The 22,028-nt window shown below is 40.9% G+C and overlaps 1 protein-coding gene and 1 long non-coding RNA gene across 3 annotated transcripts in view; one reads left to right on the top strand and one right to left on the bottom strand.

Moving 5' to 3' along the window:
- PRKCA (protein kinase C alpha) overlaps positions 1-22,028 on the bottom strand; it is a 146,175-nt gene that overhangs the window by 84,519 nt on the left and 39,628 nt on the right. For both annotated transcript variants that reach the window (XM_064395256.1, XM_064395255.1), the window contains exon 3: positions 2,788-2,870. In XM_064395256.1, the coding sequence (XP_064251326.1) occupies positions 2,788-2,870 (83 nt within the window). The remainder of the gene's footprint in view (positions 1-2,787; positions 2,871-22,028) is intronic.
- Positions 12,531-18,294, top strand: LOC135284030 (uncharacterized). Its single transcript, XR_010349579.1, has 3 exons — positions 12,531-12,680; positions 14,602-14,779; positions 17,068-18,294. It is a non-coding gene; the product is annotated as an uncharacterized LOC135284030 (long non-coding RNA).

Here is a 22,028-nt window from a genome sequence, read left to right as displayed (position 1 = left end):
AACAAATTCCTGAGCTGCTTTTTGCTAAGAAAGCAGAGCTCACACCCTGCCAAGTAATAAGGAAATGCACAATTTTTTTGATTGTGTGACTTCTTGTTTCACTGAAACAGGATATTGCTCCCCAGACACCACCACTGCCACGCCACTCAAGGATGAGCACTTCATTCCCAAGTATTATTTTCCTTTTGGCACAAACAGGCATTTCAACCTCACATTTCAGCTACTCTGAGTAAAACAAGAAGAGACTTATTTTAAGCTTTCCTCTTTTACACTCACCTTTACTAAGGCATTATTTTGCAAGGACTGCCTCATTTACATTAAAAGTACAGGGCACCATAATTTAACATTATTCTGATACACAACAATTATTATTATATAATGATTATAATTATTATAATTATTGCTCTGGAAAATTAATTTTATTAATGACAGTATTACTCTTACAATTAATGGAAGGGTTACACTGGAGCTTTTGAGTACACAAATTAATTGTGCACCTGCACAAAATAATTTAGAAAAGGATGTTTTAATATTTAAAAATCTGCTAAATGTTATGATAAGCTTTATAGCACACTACATTTCAGAACAAAGCTTGTAGCAACTGGGAGAATAATCAGTTGCTGAATTGTAAAAGGGTTGAAATTATAGTCAAACATTTCAGTAAATTAAAGTATAATATTCTACAATCCTCTTTGTGTAATAATACCCACTAATGTAGCACAGTTTTAATAAAACATATTTATTTTCTGATTGCTTTTAATCTTCAAACTGTTTTTGAGCAATTGCTGCTGTGTAAATATTGAAAATGATCATTTGGTAACCCAAATACAGAAATGAGGCATTAGACTGATTTATTTAATCACTGAGCCCAAAACCCCACATCATGAAATGCAGTCAGCAATATTAAAGACCATTAACAACCTGTCACAGATTCTGTCACCGTGAAAAGATTCTCAGTAAAATGAAATGGTCTCACACAAAAACGTGTGTTCTCATTTCTGAACTTCAGGTGAACAGCCCCAAAGAACTATCTTATAAAAAAATAGAAATAATCAAGAGCACTTTCAAGAGCCAAACCATTCATTATGGACACAGCAGAGCTACTCATGAGTGTCATCCCTCAATCAAGAATAACTTCCATTAATATCCTACATCACAAGTGGGCACTAAGCTAAAACCAGAGTTGGGTTATTCTCCTTGTGGTTTTAGGACTGACCAAAGTAAATCAGAAATCATCTCCTGATCAGAAAATGTAGGTACATAGCTCATACCTACAAATCACTGCTTACAGGTATGAACTATATCCAGAGAACGAGGAATTCAGCAGATATCTTTAATTGTTCAGACTTTTGCTGGAATTGTGGCCCCTTTGGGCCCTACAGGGGTTTTGCCATCAACCATCTCCAGCCAGACCAGGGTGAGACCATCACCCACGCAGGGCTGACCTGGGTTTCAGTCTCTCTGCAGCTCAAGGCATTTCAAATACACAACTCCCCAACTCCAGAAGCCTGCTTTAGCATGCTTCTAATGTTAACTACATTTACAGAGCCAAATGCCCCACTGCAAAGCTTAAAGAAATCAGGAACTTTCAGAAAACAAAGGTTTGAAGAACAAATTTGGTTTCTTGCTCTTGCCTAACAAGTGTTTTTTCAGAAAGGTCTGTATCAGCTAAACAAGAGATACTGAACACTGCTATCTTAATTACACTTCTAACTTTAGCATTTTTCTTCTGCACCTAAATATAAATTATGTGAAATGTATTAAAATGGAAGTTTTAAAAATTCTTCTCAGTTCTTCAACATTTCCCCATATTTAAATTTAAAGATGAGAGAACTTTTTAATATCTGAAATTTTCCAAGACCCCTTGTGGCTTCTGCCCATATATTGTTCACTGACCTCCTGGCTGGCATATTGAAACAATTCATGAGAAGCTCATTAAAAGCTAGCAGGAAAATTCTTCTGGTGCATTTTATCAGAGGAGATAATAGCCTACAATCTAGAGCATGAATATGTGATAAGAAACAAAACAAAGCCATTCAGACAAAGAACACTTGGAATGTATTGTTCCCATAAGCAGATGTTAAATTACTTCACTGTAAAGTGGGATTTATAAAACCCAAAGAAATGTTATTTTTATGTGAACAAACGAGATCAGTTTATTATTTCAGCAGGGTGACACAAAGATCCTGCACATGTGTCTCACCAGGCAGGCAGATGTGTGGAGAGGAAAAACTGGTTGTGGACCAAAAATGCTACAGAGGTACTGAGAGCAGGATGGAATGGGAGTAGCCAGACTCCTAGACTAGCTCAAACATGAAAATAAAATAAGAACCCAGTAAGCCAGCTGGCTCAAGATTAAATTGTCATTTAACTGGAGCTACAGATCTTTGTGTGCAGTGAGACAAGGACCAGAGACAGCTCCAAAGATACACTTTGAGATAAGATAGATAGTAAGAAAGCCCAGAGAAAGCTTCAGCCTTTCTGGGAATTGTTAATGTCAAATACATCCAACATAAAGCAAAGAAAATAAAATGCTGATTCATGGCTGGGTGAACGCCTCGGGGCTGTCACATTCTGAGGACACTGTTCTTGGTCACACACTCAAGCTCACTGCTCTTACCAAAAATAGATTTTTCAGTCCATAAATGTTCACTTCACAACTGTTAAAACCCACTTGGACTCAATTATCTGTCGTGAAGAACCCATTGATCCTGTCTGTAATCCACTCTCGGGGGTGTAACAACATAAATCTGAGCAGAGCAGGGTCTGAAATGTCAATGTACTCACATCAGTGTCGGGCCCCTTGTCAGCCCCAGGACAGGAGAAGGTGACGAACTCATGGCACCTCTTGTGAACCACAAAACAGCAAACTGGCAAAAAAAGGGGAAACAACAGTTAGAGTGGCTGGTGGTGGTGTTCCTTTTTTTTTTTTTATTTTGTAACAAATATAAAATAAAGCTTAAATATTTCACCTGTAAGTCAAGGAAAGCAAGCAGAGTGCCATGTAAAATAAAGGCACAAGACACCAAGCAAACACTGCGATTAAAGAGGAGATAACCATTCACATTTAAAACCCAAGAGGCTCTACACAATGATAAATCTTTAATGCTGGAGACAGCCCACAGTGCTCAAATACAGCGTGGGATGAGCAGCTCTACAAAGCCACATTTCCTGGATCTCAATCCTGCTCTGTCACAGGAACTGTCAATGTGCATCCAGGAGGCAGAAGCGAGGAATGTGAAGCTGGAATGAAACCCATCCTTGGGTGTGGGATTTGCTCCCCTGCACGCCTGGGGAAGATCTCTACAAAAATCCAAATCTTTCCCAGTTAATTGTTTCTGTGAGGGACCAGAGCTCTCTGTGAGTGAGCCTGCTCTAGAGAACAAAGTGTTCTCATAGCACAGAATGGCAGGAGATAATGGGAAAAGAAAATTAGCTCCTGATTGCAATGTGAAACCCATTTAAAATTTATGAATGATCTCAAAGAACTTTTCTTTCTGAGATAAAAAAGTTCCTGCCATGGGATTGAGGCCATAGGTTGTCACACAGGTCCCTCCAAACCACAGCAAAAGAACAATTTCCTTGAGGGTGCTTACTTTAAGAGTCACTATTCCAGCTTTTCACCCCCACTATGGGTTCTTTCATAATATTAAACTTAGTTCAGATGTTTTGAAATTGGTCCACATTTCAATGAAACAGACAATCAAGCTTTGAGATTGAAAAAACCTTGTAATAAACACTGTGCCATCGAACAGTGAGTCAGGAGACTGTAATGAAATGATTTAAAAGTAATTCACAGCTTGTTTATAGGCAATGCATTCTCTGTATACTTGAAATTTTGCATTTCCAACACATAAAAACACATTATTTCCCAAATCTCAAGAATAAAATAGACTTAAATTGCTTAACAACTGCAAACATTAAATTTCCTCAACTTCAGGAGAAAACATATTAAATTTACTAAATTGTTCTAAAGAGCTCACTGCACGAGGCAACTTTAACACTTCTCTTTCCCATTTAAAACACCCTTGAATTTATTTATAAACAAACAGTGAAGCTGTGAGCAGGGGCACCTGCAGGTCACTGCAGACACAGCCTGATCCCATTAATGCCAGCCTGGCTCATCCCCACCCCTAAGTCTGCCTTTAATCACCCTGCTCTCCCTCCCAGCTATTTTTCATCAGTATCCCATGCAGAAATTATTTCCAACTGTTCTATTTCCGACGTGGCATATGTTCATTCTTTGGGCAAAGGGAATAAAGTGGGTTTTGCTCCATGATTCCAGATTAGCTCTGCTGACTCCACTTGAGCCACAGCTCTGGCTCAGAGGCTGCTGCCCACTTGTTTGTCTAGTTTGTTAATCAACCTAAATCCCAGTGAATCCTGCAATTATCATTTTGATGGTTTGTTTTCTACCAACTGAAAGATCACTAAGTGGCAATTACCATTAATATTACTTGCAGCTGAGTCATATTTTACTTTCAGATTATATTTTTGGTTCCAGATCTCCCAGTCTCAAGGACAATAGACTGATTTGTGTTTTCAGTAATAAACCACATGCAAAAAAATTTAAAAAAATTTAAATCTTGGTATATCCTTCAAAAAACAAAGAAGTTAACTATTTTTTTTAAAGTTGCAAAATATAATGTGATAATCAACGCAAAAGATCTGAGACATATTATGGGAATATTTGAAAATTTGTAGAATGGAGCTGTTTCACCAATGCCTGCCATTCCAATTTGGACCTTGGAGTGGCTGCCCCAACTCTGCCTTTAGTCAGCAATGTGTGTAAGGAAAAGTGCATATCTGGGCATGTACTTTGGGCAGAATTTCTGAAACACCACAGCCACGTCCTATCTCTGAGCTGACAGCCTCTCAGAGCTCAGTGTGAAGGAATTCATTCAACCAGAGACAATGGTGACATTGTTTTTAATATGATTTAAGCATTGAGATAAAGACATGGGAAGAGGAGTGCCACTGTTTGCTCCAGCCCGTGAACTTCCCTGCAAAGGACACTCATCACACTGCAATGGAAAGGACAATGCAGCTGCCAGAGGAAGAAAACCAGAGAGGATTTATCATTTTGGACTTGGGCTACACCTCAAAACTGCATGCTAACACTTTGATTCTCAGTGCTGGTTGCTGAAGTCTCAAAACTGAATTTGTGCTCAGCCTAATAGCAGCCTTTGCTAGGAGCTGATGTGGGCAACTCAACATGGACAGCTTTGATTATTTTTCCTTTATTTCCCATTTGTAATGGGTGACTTATCTCCAAAGAGCCTGGTTCCTTAATGGGTGATCTAAAAGCATCAGACACATCTCACCTTTTGAGAATACTCAAAAGAAAACCAAACAGTTCCACATAGAAATAAATAATCCAAAGGGAAAAGAACAAGTGTCAACTGAAATCCATCTGACAGCCGTCATTTCTGTACATATAATTTAACATCCACATTTATAAGTTGAAATCCAGTCATTGGACTGTATTTTAGCATTTGTTTTTAGTGTTTTCTTTATTTCATAGAACAACATAGATCTGGAGAACTCATGTAAAAATTTCCTTAGTTCAGCTAAGTGCAAACAAAGTGTCATCTGCCCAAAATAACGTGCCATTTTTATTTTTTTTTAGGAATAAAGATGAAAAATAACCTCTCACTTGTTACTTGTTTTGAGGATGTTAAGAGCTTCACATCACTTACAGCAGCTGTTAGGAAGTCACATTATGTTCACCACCTTCATGTAATGAAAGTTGTATTACACTGCTTTGCAGAGGCTGCCAGGAAATTTGTTCCTTTACGCTTTACCATGAGCTGAAGGGAGCTGGCACACATTATGCAGAGAGCAAAGTGGCTCTCGAGGCTGACAGCTAAAATTAAAAAGAAAATTATTGAGGTATTTTCATGTTTTGACAGCGTGATTTTGATCTGTGGTGTATATATAGAATCTGGCTGCGAGCTTCCCCCCTCTCCAGCTCTGGACTTGCTGGAGCCAAAGGTTCCCTGCAGCCCAAGGAGGGGAACAGGGAGGGATGCAGAGAACAAAACAGGCCTTGTGCTGCAAAACCAGACTGACTGCTCGCTCTCTGCTGGCACGTGGCATCTCCCTGGCTGCTCCCTGCCCTCCCAGAGAGCAGAAAATGCCAGCTGGGCAGCACAGAACCAAGGAGGAACCTGGCAGGGAGCACTCAGGGCATTCTCAGAGTAAACTAGCTGAAGAGGCTCGACAGGGCTTGTGGGATTTATGGCACATAATGGAGAGCAATTCATTCTACCCAACACTGCTCTGACCAGGCAGAGCACTGAGAAAAACTTGTTATTATCAATAATATATATATATGTACTGTTGTCACTTGGAGTTACAAGGCTCCACTGTAAATTTCCAGCTTTATTCCAAATTATGAGGAGTGAAAATATTATTGTGATATATGGTCGGGTGAGAATTCTCTGCTAAAAAATACTTCTACTAATGGCTTGCATATATGACCCAGATGGATGGGACCAAAGTGAAGTACTGCAATCATAAATAACAGAAACAGAAGCAATCTTCTCTATTAGATGATCTATAAAGAAGAAAAGCCATTGCTGAGCCCACACATCACTCAGCCATATGTCTGAAGAGCTCCACAATCAGAAGCATTCCAAAGAACAAGGGATAAAAAATATCGAGACAAAAGTCACATGCTTTACAACTGAGAACTATTAGAAAAGGTCAAGAGATTTATTTTTTTTTTAAATCACTTGTAAACTCCCACTTTTGGAAGAAAAAGAACAGAGTAGGTGAGCCTTTCCACTAGATATAAATAGCTCTACTACACCACAGTATTTATTTATTCAATAAAACAGATTCAGTGCAAACCTAAAGGGTGGAGAGAATGTATTTGCAGAGTCCAACTGAACTGCCAGTTACCATCTACTGAGAAATCAATGAGGCTTTTAGAGTCATCTTTGACTCTTTTTTGGAATCACACAGTTATTAAGGTTGGAAAAGAGCACCAAAACCATCAAGTCCAACCTTAAAATAAATACAACCATGCCCACTGAGCAATGGTCAAGACTATTGTCCCCGCTCAAATGGATAACATTTTAACCTGTGTAGAAATCACATCTTTTCCTGTCTAAACCACCCCCAAAGCTGTGGCTCCACTGCCATGGCATTACTGGGTGCCCCACAACAACAGGCACATAATTTGTTTCCAGGTTTCAAGCACTGATCGTTCCAGAATGTTGCAGTTAAGATAGAAAAATCATAAAGAAAGGCTTGATGAAATCAAGCCTGCTCTCCTAAAATCAGTGGCTGGCCTTGTCAAGCTAGCCTTTGCAAGTTCCCATCTGAAAGCAATCCTGGTGAGCAGTTCATTAACATTACAATCTGTTCCTGGGTGAAAAACAACCAGCACCTGTATAAAGTGTTTTTACACTATTAGATGGAAAAATGAAATTTCTCACAAACAACTTTTCCTGCAGGTACACCCTGGGGCTTTCAATCACCAATCAATACAGGGTAACAACTTGTCACTAACCAATAAAGTAATTGGCAAGAAAGCTACTGACCAATTGGATTCACACACGAGGTCTGTAAAACTGTATAAAAATGAGTTATGTGAATAAAAAATGGGCTTTTTCCACCATGAGGAAAACGGAGTTCAGCACGATTTATTCCCAGACCAGAGGAAGCAAAACTGGAGGGAAATAACTCTGTGTACACTCTGTTTTTATTGTTGGGGTCCTGCTTTGGGGCTTTTAAATAAGAGCTGACCCTGAACTGGACTAAGGAGCTCCCACAGAAGTTCAGTAAGAACAAAACCTGCTCTGGGTTACTCTCAGAGGGCTCCAGAGCACTGCAGGAGGCTGGAGCAGGGAGTCACTGCTGTGTTGCTGTTTCACACTCTGCATTCTCTGAGGCCACAGCATTCCCCCAGGGGCCCATAGCTGTGCTGCCCTGTGCTTTCTGCACAGCACCAGGCAATGAATGAAGGAATGTGGCACGTGTTACATCATCCCAAGATTAAATATAGCAATTACAATAAAGAGAAATAGGGTAGTACTTTAAAATAGACAAATCAATTAAATGCCAACCACATTTGTTATTTAAATAAGTACTGTTTAAATAAGTTTACTAGGAATAGATAAACAAGAAGAGCAGCAATTAAGATACAGGGCATAGCAATGTTTGTCTTTCTCCTCTTCTGAACAATATTATAACTTGTAAAAATATAATGAAAATCCCTTTTAAATTAAATGTAACCAAGGCTGTAGATTATAAAGCAAACACAAGTCACAAGCAGCCCTACCTTTGACTGCTACCGACGTACTGGATCCACTGAGAATTTTTTAAAACTAAATTACCCTAACTTTTCCAACATACATAATTTGATCCACCAGCTTGCTTTTGTGCCAGTGTTTCACCCCACCTAGAAGGAAGTCCTGTCCCAGGGGAGTAGCCAGGCTAACACTTACAACTGCTTTATGCAATCTTTCCACTTGGCATTTCCCACTCCTTTCTGACTAAACCAGCCTGGAGCCCAGCAAGACACAGTCTGTTCCAAGCTAAGACAGTGAATAAGAAAAACAACATCTCTGCCCATCACCTCAACCTGTTCCTAAGCTTCCTAAAGCTCTTCTGTGAGCCCACAAGGTCACACAGCACTAACCTGTGCAGTGCTACACATTCCCTGCCTCGTGGGCTACCTTCATTTTTGTCGTGGTTCCTGCAAAACTCAAGCTACTTCTCAAAAATCTACCCTGGGGGTAAGGTACAGAAATACATCAAATCAATATTGATAAATTAGGGCTGATTCCTATTTCTAAAGGTCCGTGTCTACCTGCTAATAATTGCTCTGCCTAATCTCAGATTCATACCTCTGACCTTGCTGTAGATTTTCTGCTTGGTCAAGTTCAATTAGACTAAAAAAACTCAGGTGGAGGACAGAAATAAGACCAGTGTAAACTTTGCTGTTCTTTGCTGTTCAATTTCTCTCTTTTTTTCTTTTTTTTTTTTTCTAATTTGAGAGAAAGTAACAGTTATATCTTATTTGTGTGAAAGGATTATACAGATCGTCTGGACAGTCTTAACCACTCAGGTCATTAACTCCTTTACACTAAGTAGAAAACAGATGGATGTCTCTGGTAAGCTGGCTTTGCAAGCTCCACAACAGTGTGCAAATACAGGCTGTGTGCCTGGCAGGGAATGCATATGCATTTACATTTACCCAAACAACTTTGGCAGACCTGGCAGTGCCGTGGGATAAAATGATAAATATATACCTGCACATTTTAAATTAGAAATTTATACCTAACACGCTTTAGAACCAGTTTGGATTTAGTAAAATACCTCACGTAATATATTCAGATCTGTTTGAATACTATATTCAGATACATGTTATAACAGATTTGTCATTTCTGCCTTCCACACAGGAAAAAGAAGGTACATGATACAGTTTATTCTACTAAAACTGCAGCACGATATTTGCAAAACTGAGGAAGGGTTTCAAAATATTAGAGGATTTAATGTAATATGAAATATTCAGCCCTGTTTCAATCTACTTGTTAATTATATACTTTCTGAGACAGAGACCACTGTTTCTATGTAAAGCCCTCGCTAAAATTTCACAAAACCATTAATCTCCCTCCTTTGAGGTGTCCCATTTTATAAATGAATAATAACCCAGAAACCATCTATCAAAACCTGTGCTGAAATAGCTATTTTGAGAACTTGTACCAACAAAAAAGGTGACCCACAATCACAGACTTTTCCTATCACTTCTGCAGTTTGAATTCACTTCAGCTGAAGAAGCTGCTCTGTTAATGTGTTTTCTGCAGCCACAAAGCCCCTCTGGGTGCTGCTCTCATCTCTCTGGAGCAGAGCACAGGCTCAGCAGTGAGGAACAGCACAGCTCTTCCAATTAAAGAGCCAGCACAATAGGAGAGCCCAGAACTGCTTCCTGGGAACGCTGAGCAGTTGCTCTTCAGATTTTTCAGCTATTTCAGAGTGACCCCAATTGCAGAAATGGGATGTCTTAAACAGAGCAGCTCCTTCAGTTTGAGCCAGCACAAACCCAAGGGCTGGGAGGGGGAGCAGGAGGAGGAAGCACAGGCTGTACATATTTTAAAGCTGTATAAAATGATGGGATACAAGCTGAAACCAACTCTCCAGAATGCAGCTGCTTGTTCTGTAATACAGCTTGAATCCCAGAAACTGACAGCAAGCAAAGAGCTTTTGGAAAATCACAGTGGCAGCCTCTACAAGAGAATGTCCCACAGTCACATCGTGCAGCAGGAAAAATGAGGTTCTCAGTGAGTAAATCACCTCTGGAACCAAGAGCAATGGTTTTGCTCTTACAAGAGCAGCCAGTGTCCCACGGTGCCTTCTCCCAGTTCTGCCTCCACCCCCAAGCTCAGGACCAGCTGGGCACAGCCTGGCCCAGAGCTGCTCCTCGCTGCCAGCCAAGCTGAAAACAGCTCTGGTCTCTCGGGGGAATGCATGAACACAAGCTTCTGAAATACTTATGTGGCTTCTTAATCTTTCACCTGACATTAAATCACCCCCATGGTCAATTGAACACAGCCTGGGCCACGCTCCCAAGGATGGCTGAGCCCCCTCGCAGCTCCAAGTGTGGAGAACGATGGAATAAGGAAAGCACACTCACACTGTGAGGGTCTACCATGAACCCTTCAGTAGCAACCTCATAGCTTGCTGTTCCCAGCATCTTACTTCACAATTTAATGATACCAGCTGTAAACCAAAGCATTTCCTGCGAGTACAGTTTGTAAGGACACCAATACAGTAAGTGAAAGTCCAGAGCTGAGTGCCAAGAGCTGAACATTGAAGTGTTTTGGGATATTTTGAATTTAGGCTTTCAGTTGTGTTTGAGAAACCCTATAACATGCTAACAAAATTAATGAACCTCCCTTGCCAGCAAACACAAGCCACACACCAATTTAATTATTGCCAGATAATGTTTATTTTTCTTCAGGATGGCAAGAAGTGAGGCCAGGATGACACAAGCTGTTCAAAACACCAACAGAGCCATACCCTAAGCACTGAACGACAAGAAATAAACTTCCTGCAATACCTGTTGGGACACAATCCTCACTGGAGATTTGGATGGGGAGACTTGAGAGGCTTTGAGGGGACAGATGATCAGCAGATGACTTCAGATGTGAAGTGATCCACTGCAAGGTGCAAAGGAGGGGGTGGGATGATGGCAGAAGGTGTCACACAGCAGCAGCTCGTGTTGCTCTGTGGTAAATGAGCCTCTCACCTCCTCTCCTCTCCAGGTTTTTGGATGACTACAGCCTCACAGAGCCAGCAGCCACCCCTGCCCTGAGGCCTCCACACCTTCCATTCCAAGAAAACAAAACCGCACATTATTTTGGTTTTGCCAGTAATTATTCTCTGCCTGTCTAAACCTACCAAAAGTGTGTCTAGAATAGAGAAGAGCATTTTAAAACAGAAAGGTTAGAAAGACACAGCTGAAATTTTCAAAGGATATGGAGGGAAAAGATAAGTTCAGCTCTTTTTGCACATAAAGGTTACTAATAAAACCAACTGATACTTCCTGGTTACTAACAAAAACCAGCTAATAATTCCTTTAGACACTTTTCTCAAAGAATTCAAGCTAGTTTTTTAAACCTTATCCACCCATTCTCTTTCAGCAGTAGTATTATATCAAGAATTTGAAAAGATTTTGTTAATTAAAAATTTTTCCAGTTCCTGTTTCTCTTCATTATTTTTCCATGTTACCCAACAGATGCCCAATATTTGCTGCAAGTCTTATCCAATTACATACATCTTATTAAAGGGTCATCTGCTAGAAACTTCAATATTGCCTTCCTGCTCTCATCAGTCACTGCAAACATTTCATCTCAAAGAAACTGCAACTTCTCTGGAAGAAAAACAACATACACAAAAAATGTGAACTCCAGATTAGACTAATTACTGTTAGAAATTTGTTGCCAATGTAAGACAACACATGAGACAAAACACTGAGAAACCAATTAAAGAATTAAGAATATTCACCCTCAGATTTCTTTTCCACAGTATGTTTGGTGGGTATATTATTTACTCATAACAAGCAGATTAATTTTGTAGGTTTGTAAGTTATCAAAATTTCATGGTTGACTAAAAGACATAAGTTACAGTAATTCATTCCAAGAGCAAAAGTGATATTTATAAGAAGTACCTGTGGGCTCAGAGGTTGGCAGTACATAAATAACAAAATATGAAACCATGGAAACATGCCATTTAATTATGAAAAAATGATTTATATTTGCCGTAAACCATTTAATGAAAAAAAAAAAAAAATTCAAAACAAAGAAGGAGCTGAGATGGGGAGGTTTCCAGCAAGAAAACCCTATGGCAACAGGAAACAGTGGAATTTTTGACCAGGTAGAATCACAGAACCATGGACTGTTTTGGGTTGGAAGGGACTTTAAAATCATCCTGTCCCACCGTGTGCCATGGCAGGGACACTTCCCCTGTCCCAGGCTGCTCCCAGCCCTGTCCAGCCTGGCCTCGGGCACTGCCAGGGATCCAGGGCTGCTCTGGGCACCTGTGCCAGGGCCTGCCACCCTCACAGGGAAGGACTTTTCCTAATTTCTAATCTAAACCTTCTCAGTTTGAAGCCATTGCCCCTTGTCCCATCACTACAGACTTGTGAATTCTCCCTGTAACATTTGAAGGTACATTTTGGAGATGAATTGAGAGCATTCCAGCAGACAGTGCCCGTCAGGCTCTGAGCCTGGCTGCAGGCTCAGCCCTCCTGAGCTGGCCTAGCCTGGCTCAGCACTGGCCCAGCCTGGCTCAGCACTGGCCCAGCCTGGCTCAGCACTGGCCCAGCTCAGCTCTTGGCTCTTAGCCCAGCTCAGCTCTGGCTCTGAGCCCAGCTCTCAGCCCTCCTGAGCTGGCCCAGCCCGGCTCAGCACTGGCCCAGCTCAGCTCTGGCTCTGAGCCCAGCTCTCAGCCCTCCTGAGCTGGCCCAGCCTCGCTCAACCCGGCTCAGCACTGGCCCAGCTCAGCTCTTGGCTCTCCTGGGGCAGCACATCCTCAGGCAGAGCTGACAGAGCCATCATTTCCTCACTCATGGTTAAGGAACCACTTCACTTTGACATATGGCACACTGCTGTCAGAACCAGTGGCCCTGCCTGCTTGTTTCTATGTCCAAACACTTAGGCAGTGCGTTTTTTTGGCTATGTTAGGTTTTAGCTGGAGCAGTTCCCCAAGTTAGCTCAATATACAGCACATGGAAGCTCAGACAGCACAGAAATAGAACTGCAGGACCACCAGAGTAGCTGAGATTTATACCAGGGAAAGTATCCCTGACAAAAACCTGTATCAGTGTTGAAACTCAACCCTTCTGGCATGATTAGGTCAAAGAACTGAGACGATTTCTTCACTGTGTCCATGTGGCTGACAAAGATCTCAACGCATTTTTAAGCAGGGACAACACTCATAGAACCTGATCATTATCTCAAAATGCTCCCCAAAATTTAGTCTATGTTTGAGCTCTTCATCCTTAGAAACAATCATGGCTATTCTTGTTACTAAGTCATATAAAACCCTGACTGTGAAAATTGTATAAGAGCATTTTCCACTGCATGCTCATGACATATTTGTGCAGTCTTTCCTGGCTCACTGAAGCAGCAATATAAACAGCATTTCTTAGTTTCTGTCAGATAGACTGAGTAGTATTCTCATGATATGGAAAGGTAAACACTATTCCCTCTCCCATGTATTTACTAAAAGCAATATATTAGCACAAATGACAAATGAGGCACGAATGTCAGTGATAAATTAGCTGACATTCACCCGAGAATATTGCTTCCAACAGGCCAAGAATTTTCAAGCAGCAGTAAGGGCCTGGAATTCAGTAAGCCATGACTCAAGCCAAAATAAAAAAATTACAAGAAAGATGAGATTTCAACTCATTCCCACTCACCACAGAACATGCATTAAGGGTCTGCAGAGAAAAAGGGAAGCAAATCAATTTCTGTCATTACTGTCTTTGCAGAGTGGTTTTATTCAAGGCTTTACTGCCTGGCATAGGAACTTTAGAAGTGAGGTCATAAAGGGCATAAAAGCAACTGAAAAAAAAATTAAAGCAGTGTGTGATTAAACATCAAATCTATACCGTGGTAAGGAAAACAAGAGCCAAAGTTTGAGCTTCAGGTTGACAGTTTTTAGAAGCACTGACTACTAACAGTTAAAATAAGAAATCCTTCTATTTTTCATGGGGGTTTAAAAATATAACAACTTTATTAATGAAAAATAAAACCACTGAAGCCACTTCCTTTTGAACTTTAAAGTTTGTCTGACCTGAATAATAACTATTTCCTCTAACCAGCTGTCCCCCTTCTTACTTACAGTGCAACAAAGGAATGCATTTTTTTACAATATGCATTTAACATAATTAGAAACTACAGCTTAACAAAGTCTCCATAATACACTTGTGGGTGCCTGAAATGTATATTATTCCAGTACTAATAAAAGTACTTGTGGATATATCCATTTTAAGTGTTAAGTCATTGCTAGAGGTGTCATATAAATAAATCATCTCACTAGGTCTGAGCATAAGTTAAAAGGATCTATTTTATTTTTCTGCAGAAAGAATTAAACATGTCAGAAATGTGTCACTGGACTCTGCTTAACTGTAGCACTCTGCTGGACTTCAGTGAGCAGGGGAAGGAAGGGAAAGAAAACCTCAACCAACAGAAGCCAGCACTTTTTACTGAAGGGGTACTGGGAACAGCTAAAGGTGATACAGAGACTCTATTATTAGAAGGTATGAAAAGACACTTTATTGTTAGAAATTTACAGTTCTTATAGAAATAATGGTGGACTTAAGACTTGATTGGTTTTTAGGAATTTTCTCTCACACTACTGGTGAACTATGAATAGCACACTCTAGAGAACTATGTCTATAAACAATGGTTACAGAAAGAGAGATAATAATTGTTTGAATTTTTTCGTCTAAGTTTCTTACAGCTTTTACACATCTTCCCAGGATTTTCCTGGGAGAACCATGCTTCTCTCTGTTCAGAGGATATGTAATTACTGCAGGCACTGGCTGTGGCACACAGCCCCAGGTGACACCTGGGAGCAGTCAGTGGGTGGCACAGAGCACAGGGGCACAGCTCTGCAGGGCAGCACAGCCCAGGGGCTGCTGCCAGCCACGAGCCACAGGGACAAACCCCTCTGCAGGCAGGGCTGTGCCCACCTGTGCAAGGACAGCACCACAAAGGCAAGAAAACACAAATAATGGTGACAAAGGACATATGTCAGCAGGGCTGGTGAGTGGCTCCCAGGAGCCCACTGGGAAATGACACAGAGATCAAAATTAAAGCACTTCAGGGGCACAAGATTTCTTTGTTAGGCTCTAAAGCACAGGCAGTGAAAATGGGAAAAGAAGAAAACTGAAAGCAGGACAAAACCTCCAGGTCTATTGGACAGGGTACGTGATGCAAGTCACCCCACTGCAGCAGTTCCTCAGACTCCTGTCTGTGTTTTCACACCTCTTGCTTCCCAAATCACAGAATTCAATGCTGAATGCTGAATTCAATATTCAATGTTCAATGTCCAAGTTCTAACAGAACAGTGCCTCTACTTGGCAATGCTGCTCATTAGATCTCAGTTTGGAAACAAAGATCATTCCACAGCTAGTCTGGAGCAAGATAAAAAAGCCACTTTTTCCCCTTGCAAGATTTGAATTTAAGTCGTTATAATTAATAGCTTGAGTAATACCCTTTTACATAATGTAGCTCATTCATTACATCTCACCCACACTTAAATGCTGTTTCATATTTCTGATGGTGAATATTCCATTATTTCAGCCAAAAATAGTTTTTATTTTCAATCACTTTATGCCTTGTAATGCTGCACACTGCAGGGTGCTTAAATCCTTCACAAATTGAGTAAAATAATGCAGTAAAACTGTATGAAAGCAAGTGATTTATAGAAAACTGCATGTTCTCTCTATAAACAATGTGACACTGTTAGAGATGCAGATGGAAAATAACAAATTCCAGGAGGCTCCAAGTGGCATGCAAACAGATGAATTCTGCATGAGTTATGCTGAAGGGGTATAATAAATGTACAAGTAATTTCAGGCTCCAAAGTTTGGACAAGTGCATCCCACACACAGAACAGTATCACACATCAATAAACTACAAGAGAAGAGAGCAAACTTCCATTAATACCTGGATGCACTGTGGATTTTCAGTGTAGCTGGAACTTTGCTTTAAATCCATCATGATTAATTTGCAAATATGTAATTCCTAAAATCAGTGGAGAATGGGCTTCAAAAAGGACTGAACTGTCTTAGGCAAATGGCCAGGAGAGAGGCAGGGAATGTGAGAGGTCACAAAAGACTCCAGCCAGACTCTTTCCATAGAAAGTTTCTTCAGGAAATCAATTTATTCACCCGTCTGGGTGAAAACATCCCTTCAAATTGGAGGGCAAAGCTACAACACCCAAAGCCCACAGTTGCAGTGTAGCAAGAATTCTCCTGTGACACAGGCTGACTGTGCTTGATGGGCAGAAAACAACTGAAAACAAGATAAAAACGAGATAAAAACAAGCTCAGCCTGTCAAACCCTGCTGAAGAAAGGAGCTGTAGTTCACATGGGCACAAAGCAGCAGCTCTGCTGAAGGAAACCTTTCCAGCTGCCCATTCCTGCCCTGGATCAGACCCTTGCTTTTGCAGACACTCCTGGATGAGCAGGCACAAATGCATTTTCCCATCCAAGCATTCCCTCCTGGGCACATTACACTGTTTTTATGCCGATGCAGCAAAATATTCCAAGGATTGGTGAGCAGGAAATCAGCCAGGGAAGGGCCTGAACTGCAGCCCCAGGACAGGACCAGGCTCTGCCAGTTTGGAGCAGCTGACCTGGGTTGTGCAAGGACACCAGAGCCTCCACCAAAGGCTCAGCACATCCACAGCAGAAACCACCGAGGAAAATGGGGTTTTGTCCCATCTCCCCAGCAATCTACTTGCCCTTTATTTTATCATTATCCACCCCTAGAGCTAAAGGTTGGACTTTGCATTCATTGTTAACTGTTAAATTCTAGGCTGCCTGAGTTCGGTGGATGCGGTTGGTGAGGATTTCTACAGCTGCAAACGCAACGGATGCATTTGTTCTGAAACTCACTGACTGGCTAAAACTCGTTAAAAACAGATTTGTGAAAGTGACTCAGGATTTGGAACAAACTGAAGATGAGTAACAACACACAATGAACAGAAAGAATGTGTTGTATTATTTTTAAAACGTGTGGCACTGACAGCTCGCACCGACCCTGCTGAGGACAGAGCCCAGTTCCTTCCTTTCCTTGCCTTCACATTTGCTTCCTTCTCTGCACTTCCTTAAGGTTAAACTGCAGAATTTAAAGGGTTTTTTTACATTTTTGTCTTGGACATACTTCTGCTAAGCAACAGCTGACACTACAACTAATAATAGTAATGCCAGGTATTGCTGTAATCAGGAATCCATGGTTCATTTCCCTGCTGCATAATGGAACCTCATTCCCATTTCTGCAAAACGGAGTTTTTAAAACAATTTAAACTATTTCAGTTATGTTAAGCTTCTGTAGAAAAGCCACAAAAAATACAAATTTTTCTTTGAAACTACTGCTGCGTGGTGTAAATTGGTATTTCATATATTTATTTATTTTGTTTGTGAGAGACAACAAAAGATTGTATTTGTCTTAAAAATACAAAAAAAAGGGGGTTTTTTTCTTTGTTTGGGTTTTACAACTATTCACAGAGACATTAACACAGTAAGTCTATTAACAAGTGCAAGGGGTATCACAAGTTCAGTTGTGGTAATTAGTCATATTTCAGCTTTAAATGAATCTCCGCTCCAAAGAAAAAGATTATGGTTTTTCTTCTTGCTCTATTACCCAACTGGCATTTAAGTCAATCTGCTGAAAGTGTATCTGCTTCAATGGAAGCTCAAAATAACCTATTAAAGGAATATGCAAATCTCTGAGCTTTTTGGGATTTTTTAATACTTTAATCTAATAAGAACATTTTACATGACTAAGAAATTCTGGCTGAATCTGTTATTCAGCTCTCCTTTAGCTCTGCCATTAATTTCATTTTTGCTGTCATGAATAGGACAACAAAAAAAGAAAAAAAAAACCCTCTTATTTTACTGGCAAGACGTTTATAAGAAACGTCAAGTTCTTGTACAGGTTGCATGAAACAAAGCTTCATGCCAAGACATATTCCTGATGTTTAGTACAGTAAGGAAAGCCTTTCCACAGAGGATGGAATCAAAGACTCAGCGACAGGTTTGGGTTGGGTGGGATCTTAAAAATCACCTCATCCCACCCCTGCCATGGCAGGGACACTTCCACTGTCCCAGGCTGCTCCCAGCCCTGTCCAGCCTGGCCTTGGGCACTGCCAGGGATCCAGGGGCAGCCACAGCTGCTCTGGACAGCTGTGCCAGGGCCTGCCCACCCTGCAAGAGTTTCCTCCTGATGTCTGATCTGCGCCTAAAGCTGGCACACACACAACTGCTTTATTCCAGCTCAGATGGGACCCAGCACTGCAGGGCATTCAGGGTTTCCCCCTGCATGAAAATGCTTCATCAAAAAGTTCCTATTCCCCAAATCCTACCAGGAAAGATGACCTTTCACCTCTGCTGTTAAAGCTGCACCAGGAAATTAATTTTGTGCTGCTGCTAACAGATTTGATAAATACATGCTGGATATAAGGAATATGGAAGGATATTGATTAGCAAGTGGTCTCCTGCCACCAGCTGGGTCTCCACTGCCAGCTGGGTTCTGCTCCCTTGCAAGAGTCAGTGAATCACCAGACCTTACAGAGAGAGGGAGAAAAGGAGGCTGCTGTGCATTAGTGGCAAACTGTGAGTTCACTCATTACTAAAAAAAAGAAAAGAACCAGATCTACACCTCCAAAAAAACCCATGTAGATCAAAATACTGGCTCTTTACACTTCACAGCACTTGTAAATTAGTAATTTGATGTAAAACAAATAGAAACAAAGAGAAATAACATAAGTAAGAGTTTAACTTTGTAATAGTTTATGTTGTGCATTAACTAGCTCAATTTTTTGGAGCAAGATGCAACCAAAACCTGTCAAACTTCTATTATACTTGTGTTGTTTTGACAGCAGCTGGCACACACTGTTCTGATTTACAGAGATGCAGATTTTAGCTTGTTTTCAGGAGTTTTTGTACAATACAAATTAGCCTGTTGTGCTTTCTGTTGACATCTTCATTTCAGGATCTTACATGTAAGACTTCGTTAAAGGGTTTTTAAAATGGCCTATGTCAAAAACTACAAAAATGAAACCCCACACCGCCTCTTCTCTGAAGTAGGAAAATTATTCCTACTTCAAGGTAGTTATTCGATTTGATTCAGGAATTATTAAAGCCTCAGCATCCTCAGGAGACTTTTAGCCTTCTCAGTGAATGATCCCTCTCAGCATTCTTCGTGCATTTAAATTCTACTTCCAGCTATGCCGCACACATTCATCGTTCTGCTGGCCAGGAATTTACAATAAAGCTTGATTTGCTTTAAGAGGAAAAAGCATTTCTGTTCATGTGATGGCTTTGTTCACACTGGTGTTAATAAATTTGTGTTAATGTCCTCCCAGTTCCTCCAAACACCACGGGAGCAGAGCTAATGGACACTGTCAAAACAGAACCAGGTTTTCACTTTTGCTGAGCAACACACGACTTGGTTTCTCTCATTGCCATTTCTTTGTAAATAAAATTGTTATCTTTCCTGGCTGGAGCATTATGACTCAGCAAGTCACAGCAGGGGGAACCTGTCCTGGGTTGCCCAATGATTACAGGTTTATAAATGAGCACCAGTGGGATTTATTGCATGTGCGCGTTTAGACATTGAACAGAGGTTGGGTTTGTTTGGGCTTACAGCTCTGTAATCAATAGAGGGAAGCAGGCATGTCTGCTAAAAGCAGTGCTTCATCCTGATGTAAACTGCTTGCATTATGTGGAAAAGTAAAAAAGAAAGTATTAGAAAAGATGGAGGCTACTCTCCTATAATAAATTCTTCAGGATAAGATGAATCACATCTGAGCAGAGCTCACTCCTCTCCTACAGAGGGATCCAAGACATCTCTCAGTGTAACATTTACAACATTGGTGTTTAAATGAGAGCAGATTCATCTCCTGGAGTAGGTTGGATAAAATAAACTAAGGTTGAAATGAATAGGATAATCTGTGTATGCACTGAGCTGGGAGCCAGCCCCTGCTGCTGTGCCTGGCTCTGCCCCGAGCCAGGAGGATCCCCTGTGCTGCTGGGACCAAACAAGAACTGACGCTCTGCCTCCTGCTTCCATCTGCACCACACTCACTGGAGACTTCTGAGCTGGGCTTTGAGGTTAAAAACTGCTTTTTGCCTGTTCTGGAGCCTGAGTGCTGCCCTCCTGTCACACAGCCAGGGCTCAGCCATTGATCACATCGCCTTTGAGCCTCCTCCAAACACACAGGGAGCTGCAGGGAGCTCGTTTAGGGCCTGGGTGTGTGTAAGGACAGGCAGACCAAAGTCCCCTATAAATAGAGCACACTGACTTTCAGTCCTTTCAGCTCATTCCTTCCCTTTTTGGACTGATTTCTGGCCATATTATGCACGCTGAAAGAATAGATGCAAATTCCCCGGTGGCTATTAGTGTGTCTAGACTCATTCATTGACCCAGATGATGTCTTAATTGCCTCTTTTCTATCTGATGGGGAAAATATACTCCAACTTTTCCTGGTTGCAAGCTTTGCCATTAAGTTTTCTGACTGAAATCAGTGAATTTAATGAAAATTGGTGATACTCTGTGTTCTCTGGGATTGAGTTATGTGCAGCACTTACCACAGGCTTAACAGGACTCACAGGGAGCCTCTGCCCATCTAAATGTTTCACAACTTCAATTTTTGGGGCTCTTGGCTGCTAGACAAGGTAGTGGCTGCGAAACTTATACCTTTGTATACAATATACTGGGTTAGCATGAACAAAATAATTTTAACTTACATGTACATTTTAATAATTTTTCAGAGGTGTACAAATTTACAAACTGCCTGTAGATTTACAAATTCACAAACCAATACTGTCTGACCATGCTCTGCATAGAAATTCCAAGAGGAAAATAAAATGGAGCCAGAGGTTTTGGTGCAACTTCTGCTACTATTATTTTTCAAGATAATTCATTTATTTTCTCTTTGTATGGCTGGGAAAACTCAAAGAGCAGCCTGCCACTACCAACATTAGCAATGCAATTTTGGGATTAACTGGTAAGAAATTTGAATTTCCAAGTGGAAATCTGTGTTCATGTGATAGGGCTTCATTTATAGTGAGGAGCCTGCTCCTCAAATGAAGCAACACATTGGGCAGTTGCATCATTTCATGGTTTTAAGATTAAAAGAGCCTAAGAGGCTTTTGGACTGCATGCTGCATCAAATTTACACTGCTGCAGCAGTCAGCACTAAAAGCCAAAAAAGTATTAGTAGATTTAGCAGATTTAAGCAAGGATGCATTTCACTGATTACTTCCTGCTAATGTAATTTTGTTTTAATCATTTGAACTATTAATACATCATTTGTATCACGAAGATAATAGAGGCACAGTGCACACTGTGTGTGGTGGGTCACTTACTGAGTACTTCTATCCCTGTGGAATTTCCAGGTTGAATAACAGGCTTTTATACAAAAAGCAATCAGCAGGTCACAACGTTAACCTCTTATTCCAATCCCTTCTCTACGTAATGCCCAACAGAAACAGTAATTGAAATCTACTTTAAAAAGTCTCCTAGGTCTCCAAACTGGAAGAAAGCACAAGGACTTTGCTGTTGCTTTATCTGGGCAAAACAGGGAAGAAGTGCCCAGGGCCATGGGGATGGAAGAACTGCTCAGCCCAGCTAAGGGGCAGGAATTCTCCTCCCTCAGTGCTTTTTTGTGGGAGCAGTGTGACTTAGCTACCAAAATATTCTTTTTTATTCATTTTTAGGACTTTATGTGTGTTCCAGCACATACCTGCACACAGAAAATGAACCAAAAACCA

Source organism: Passer domesticus, chromosome 20 (genome assembly GCF_036417665.1).
Source record: "Passer domesticus isolate bPasDom1 chromosome 20, bPasDom1.hap1, whole genome shotgun sequence".
Taxonomy (NCBI): Eukaryota; Metazoa; Chordata; class Aves; order Passeriformes; family Passeridae; genus Passer; species Passer domesticus.
This window is presented reverse-complemented; position numbering and strand designations above follow the sequence as displayed.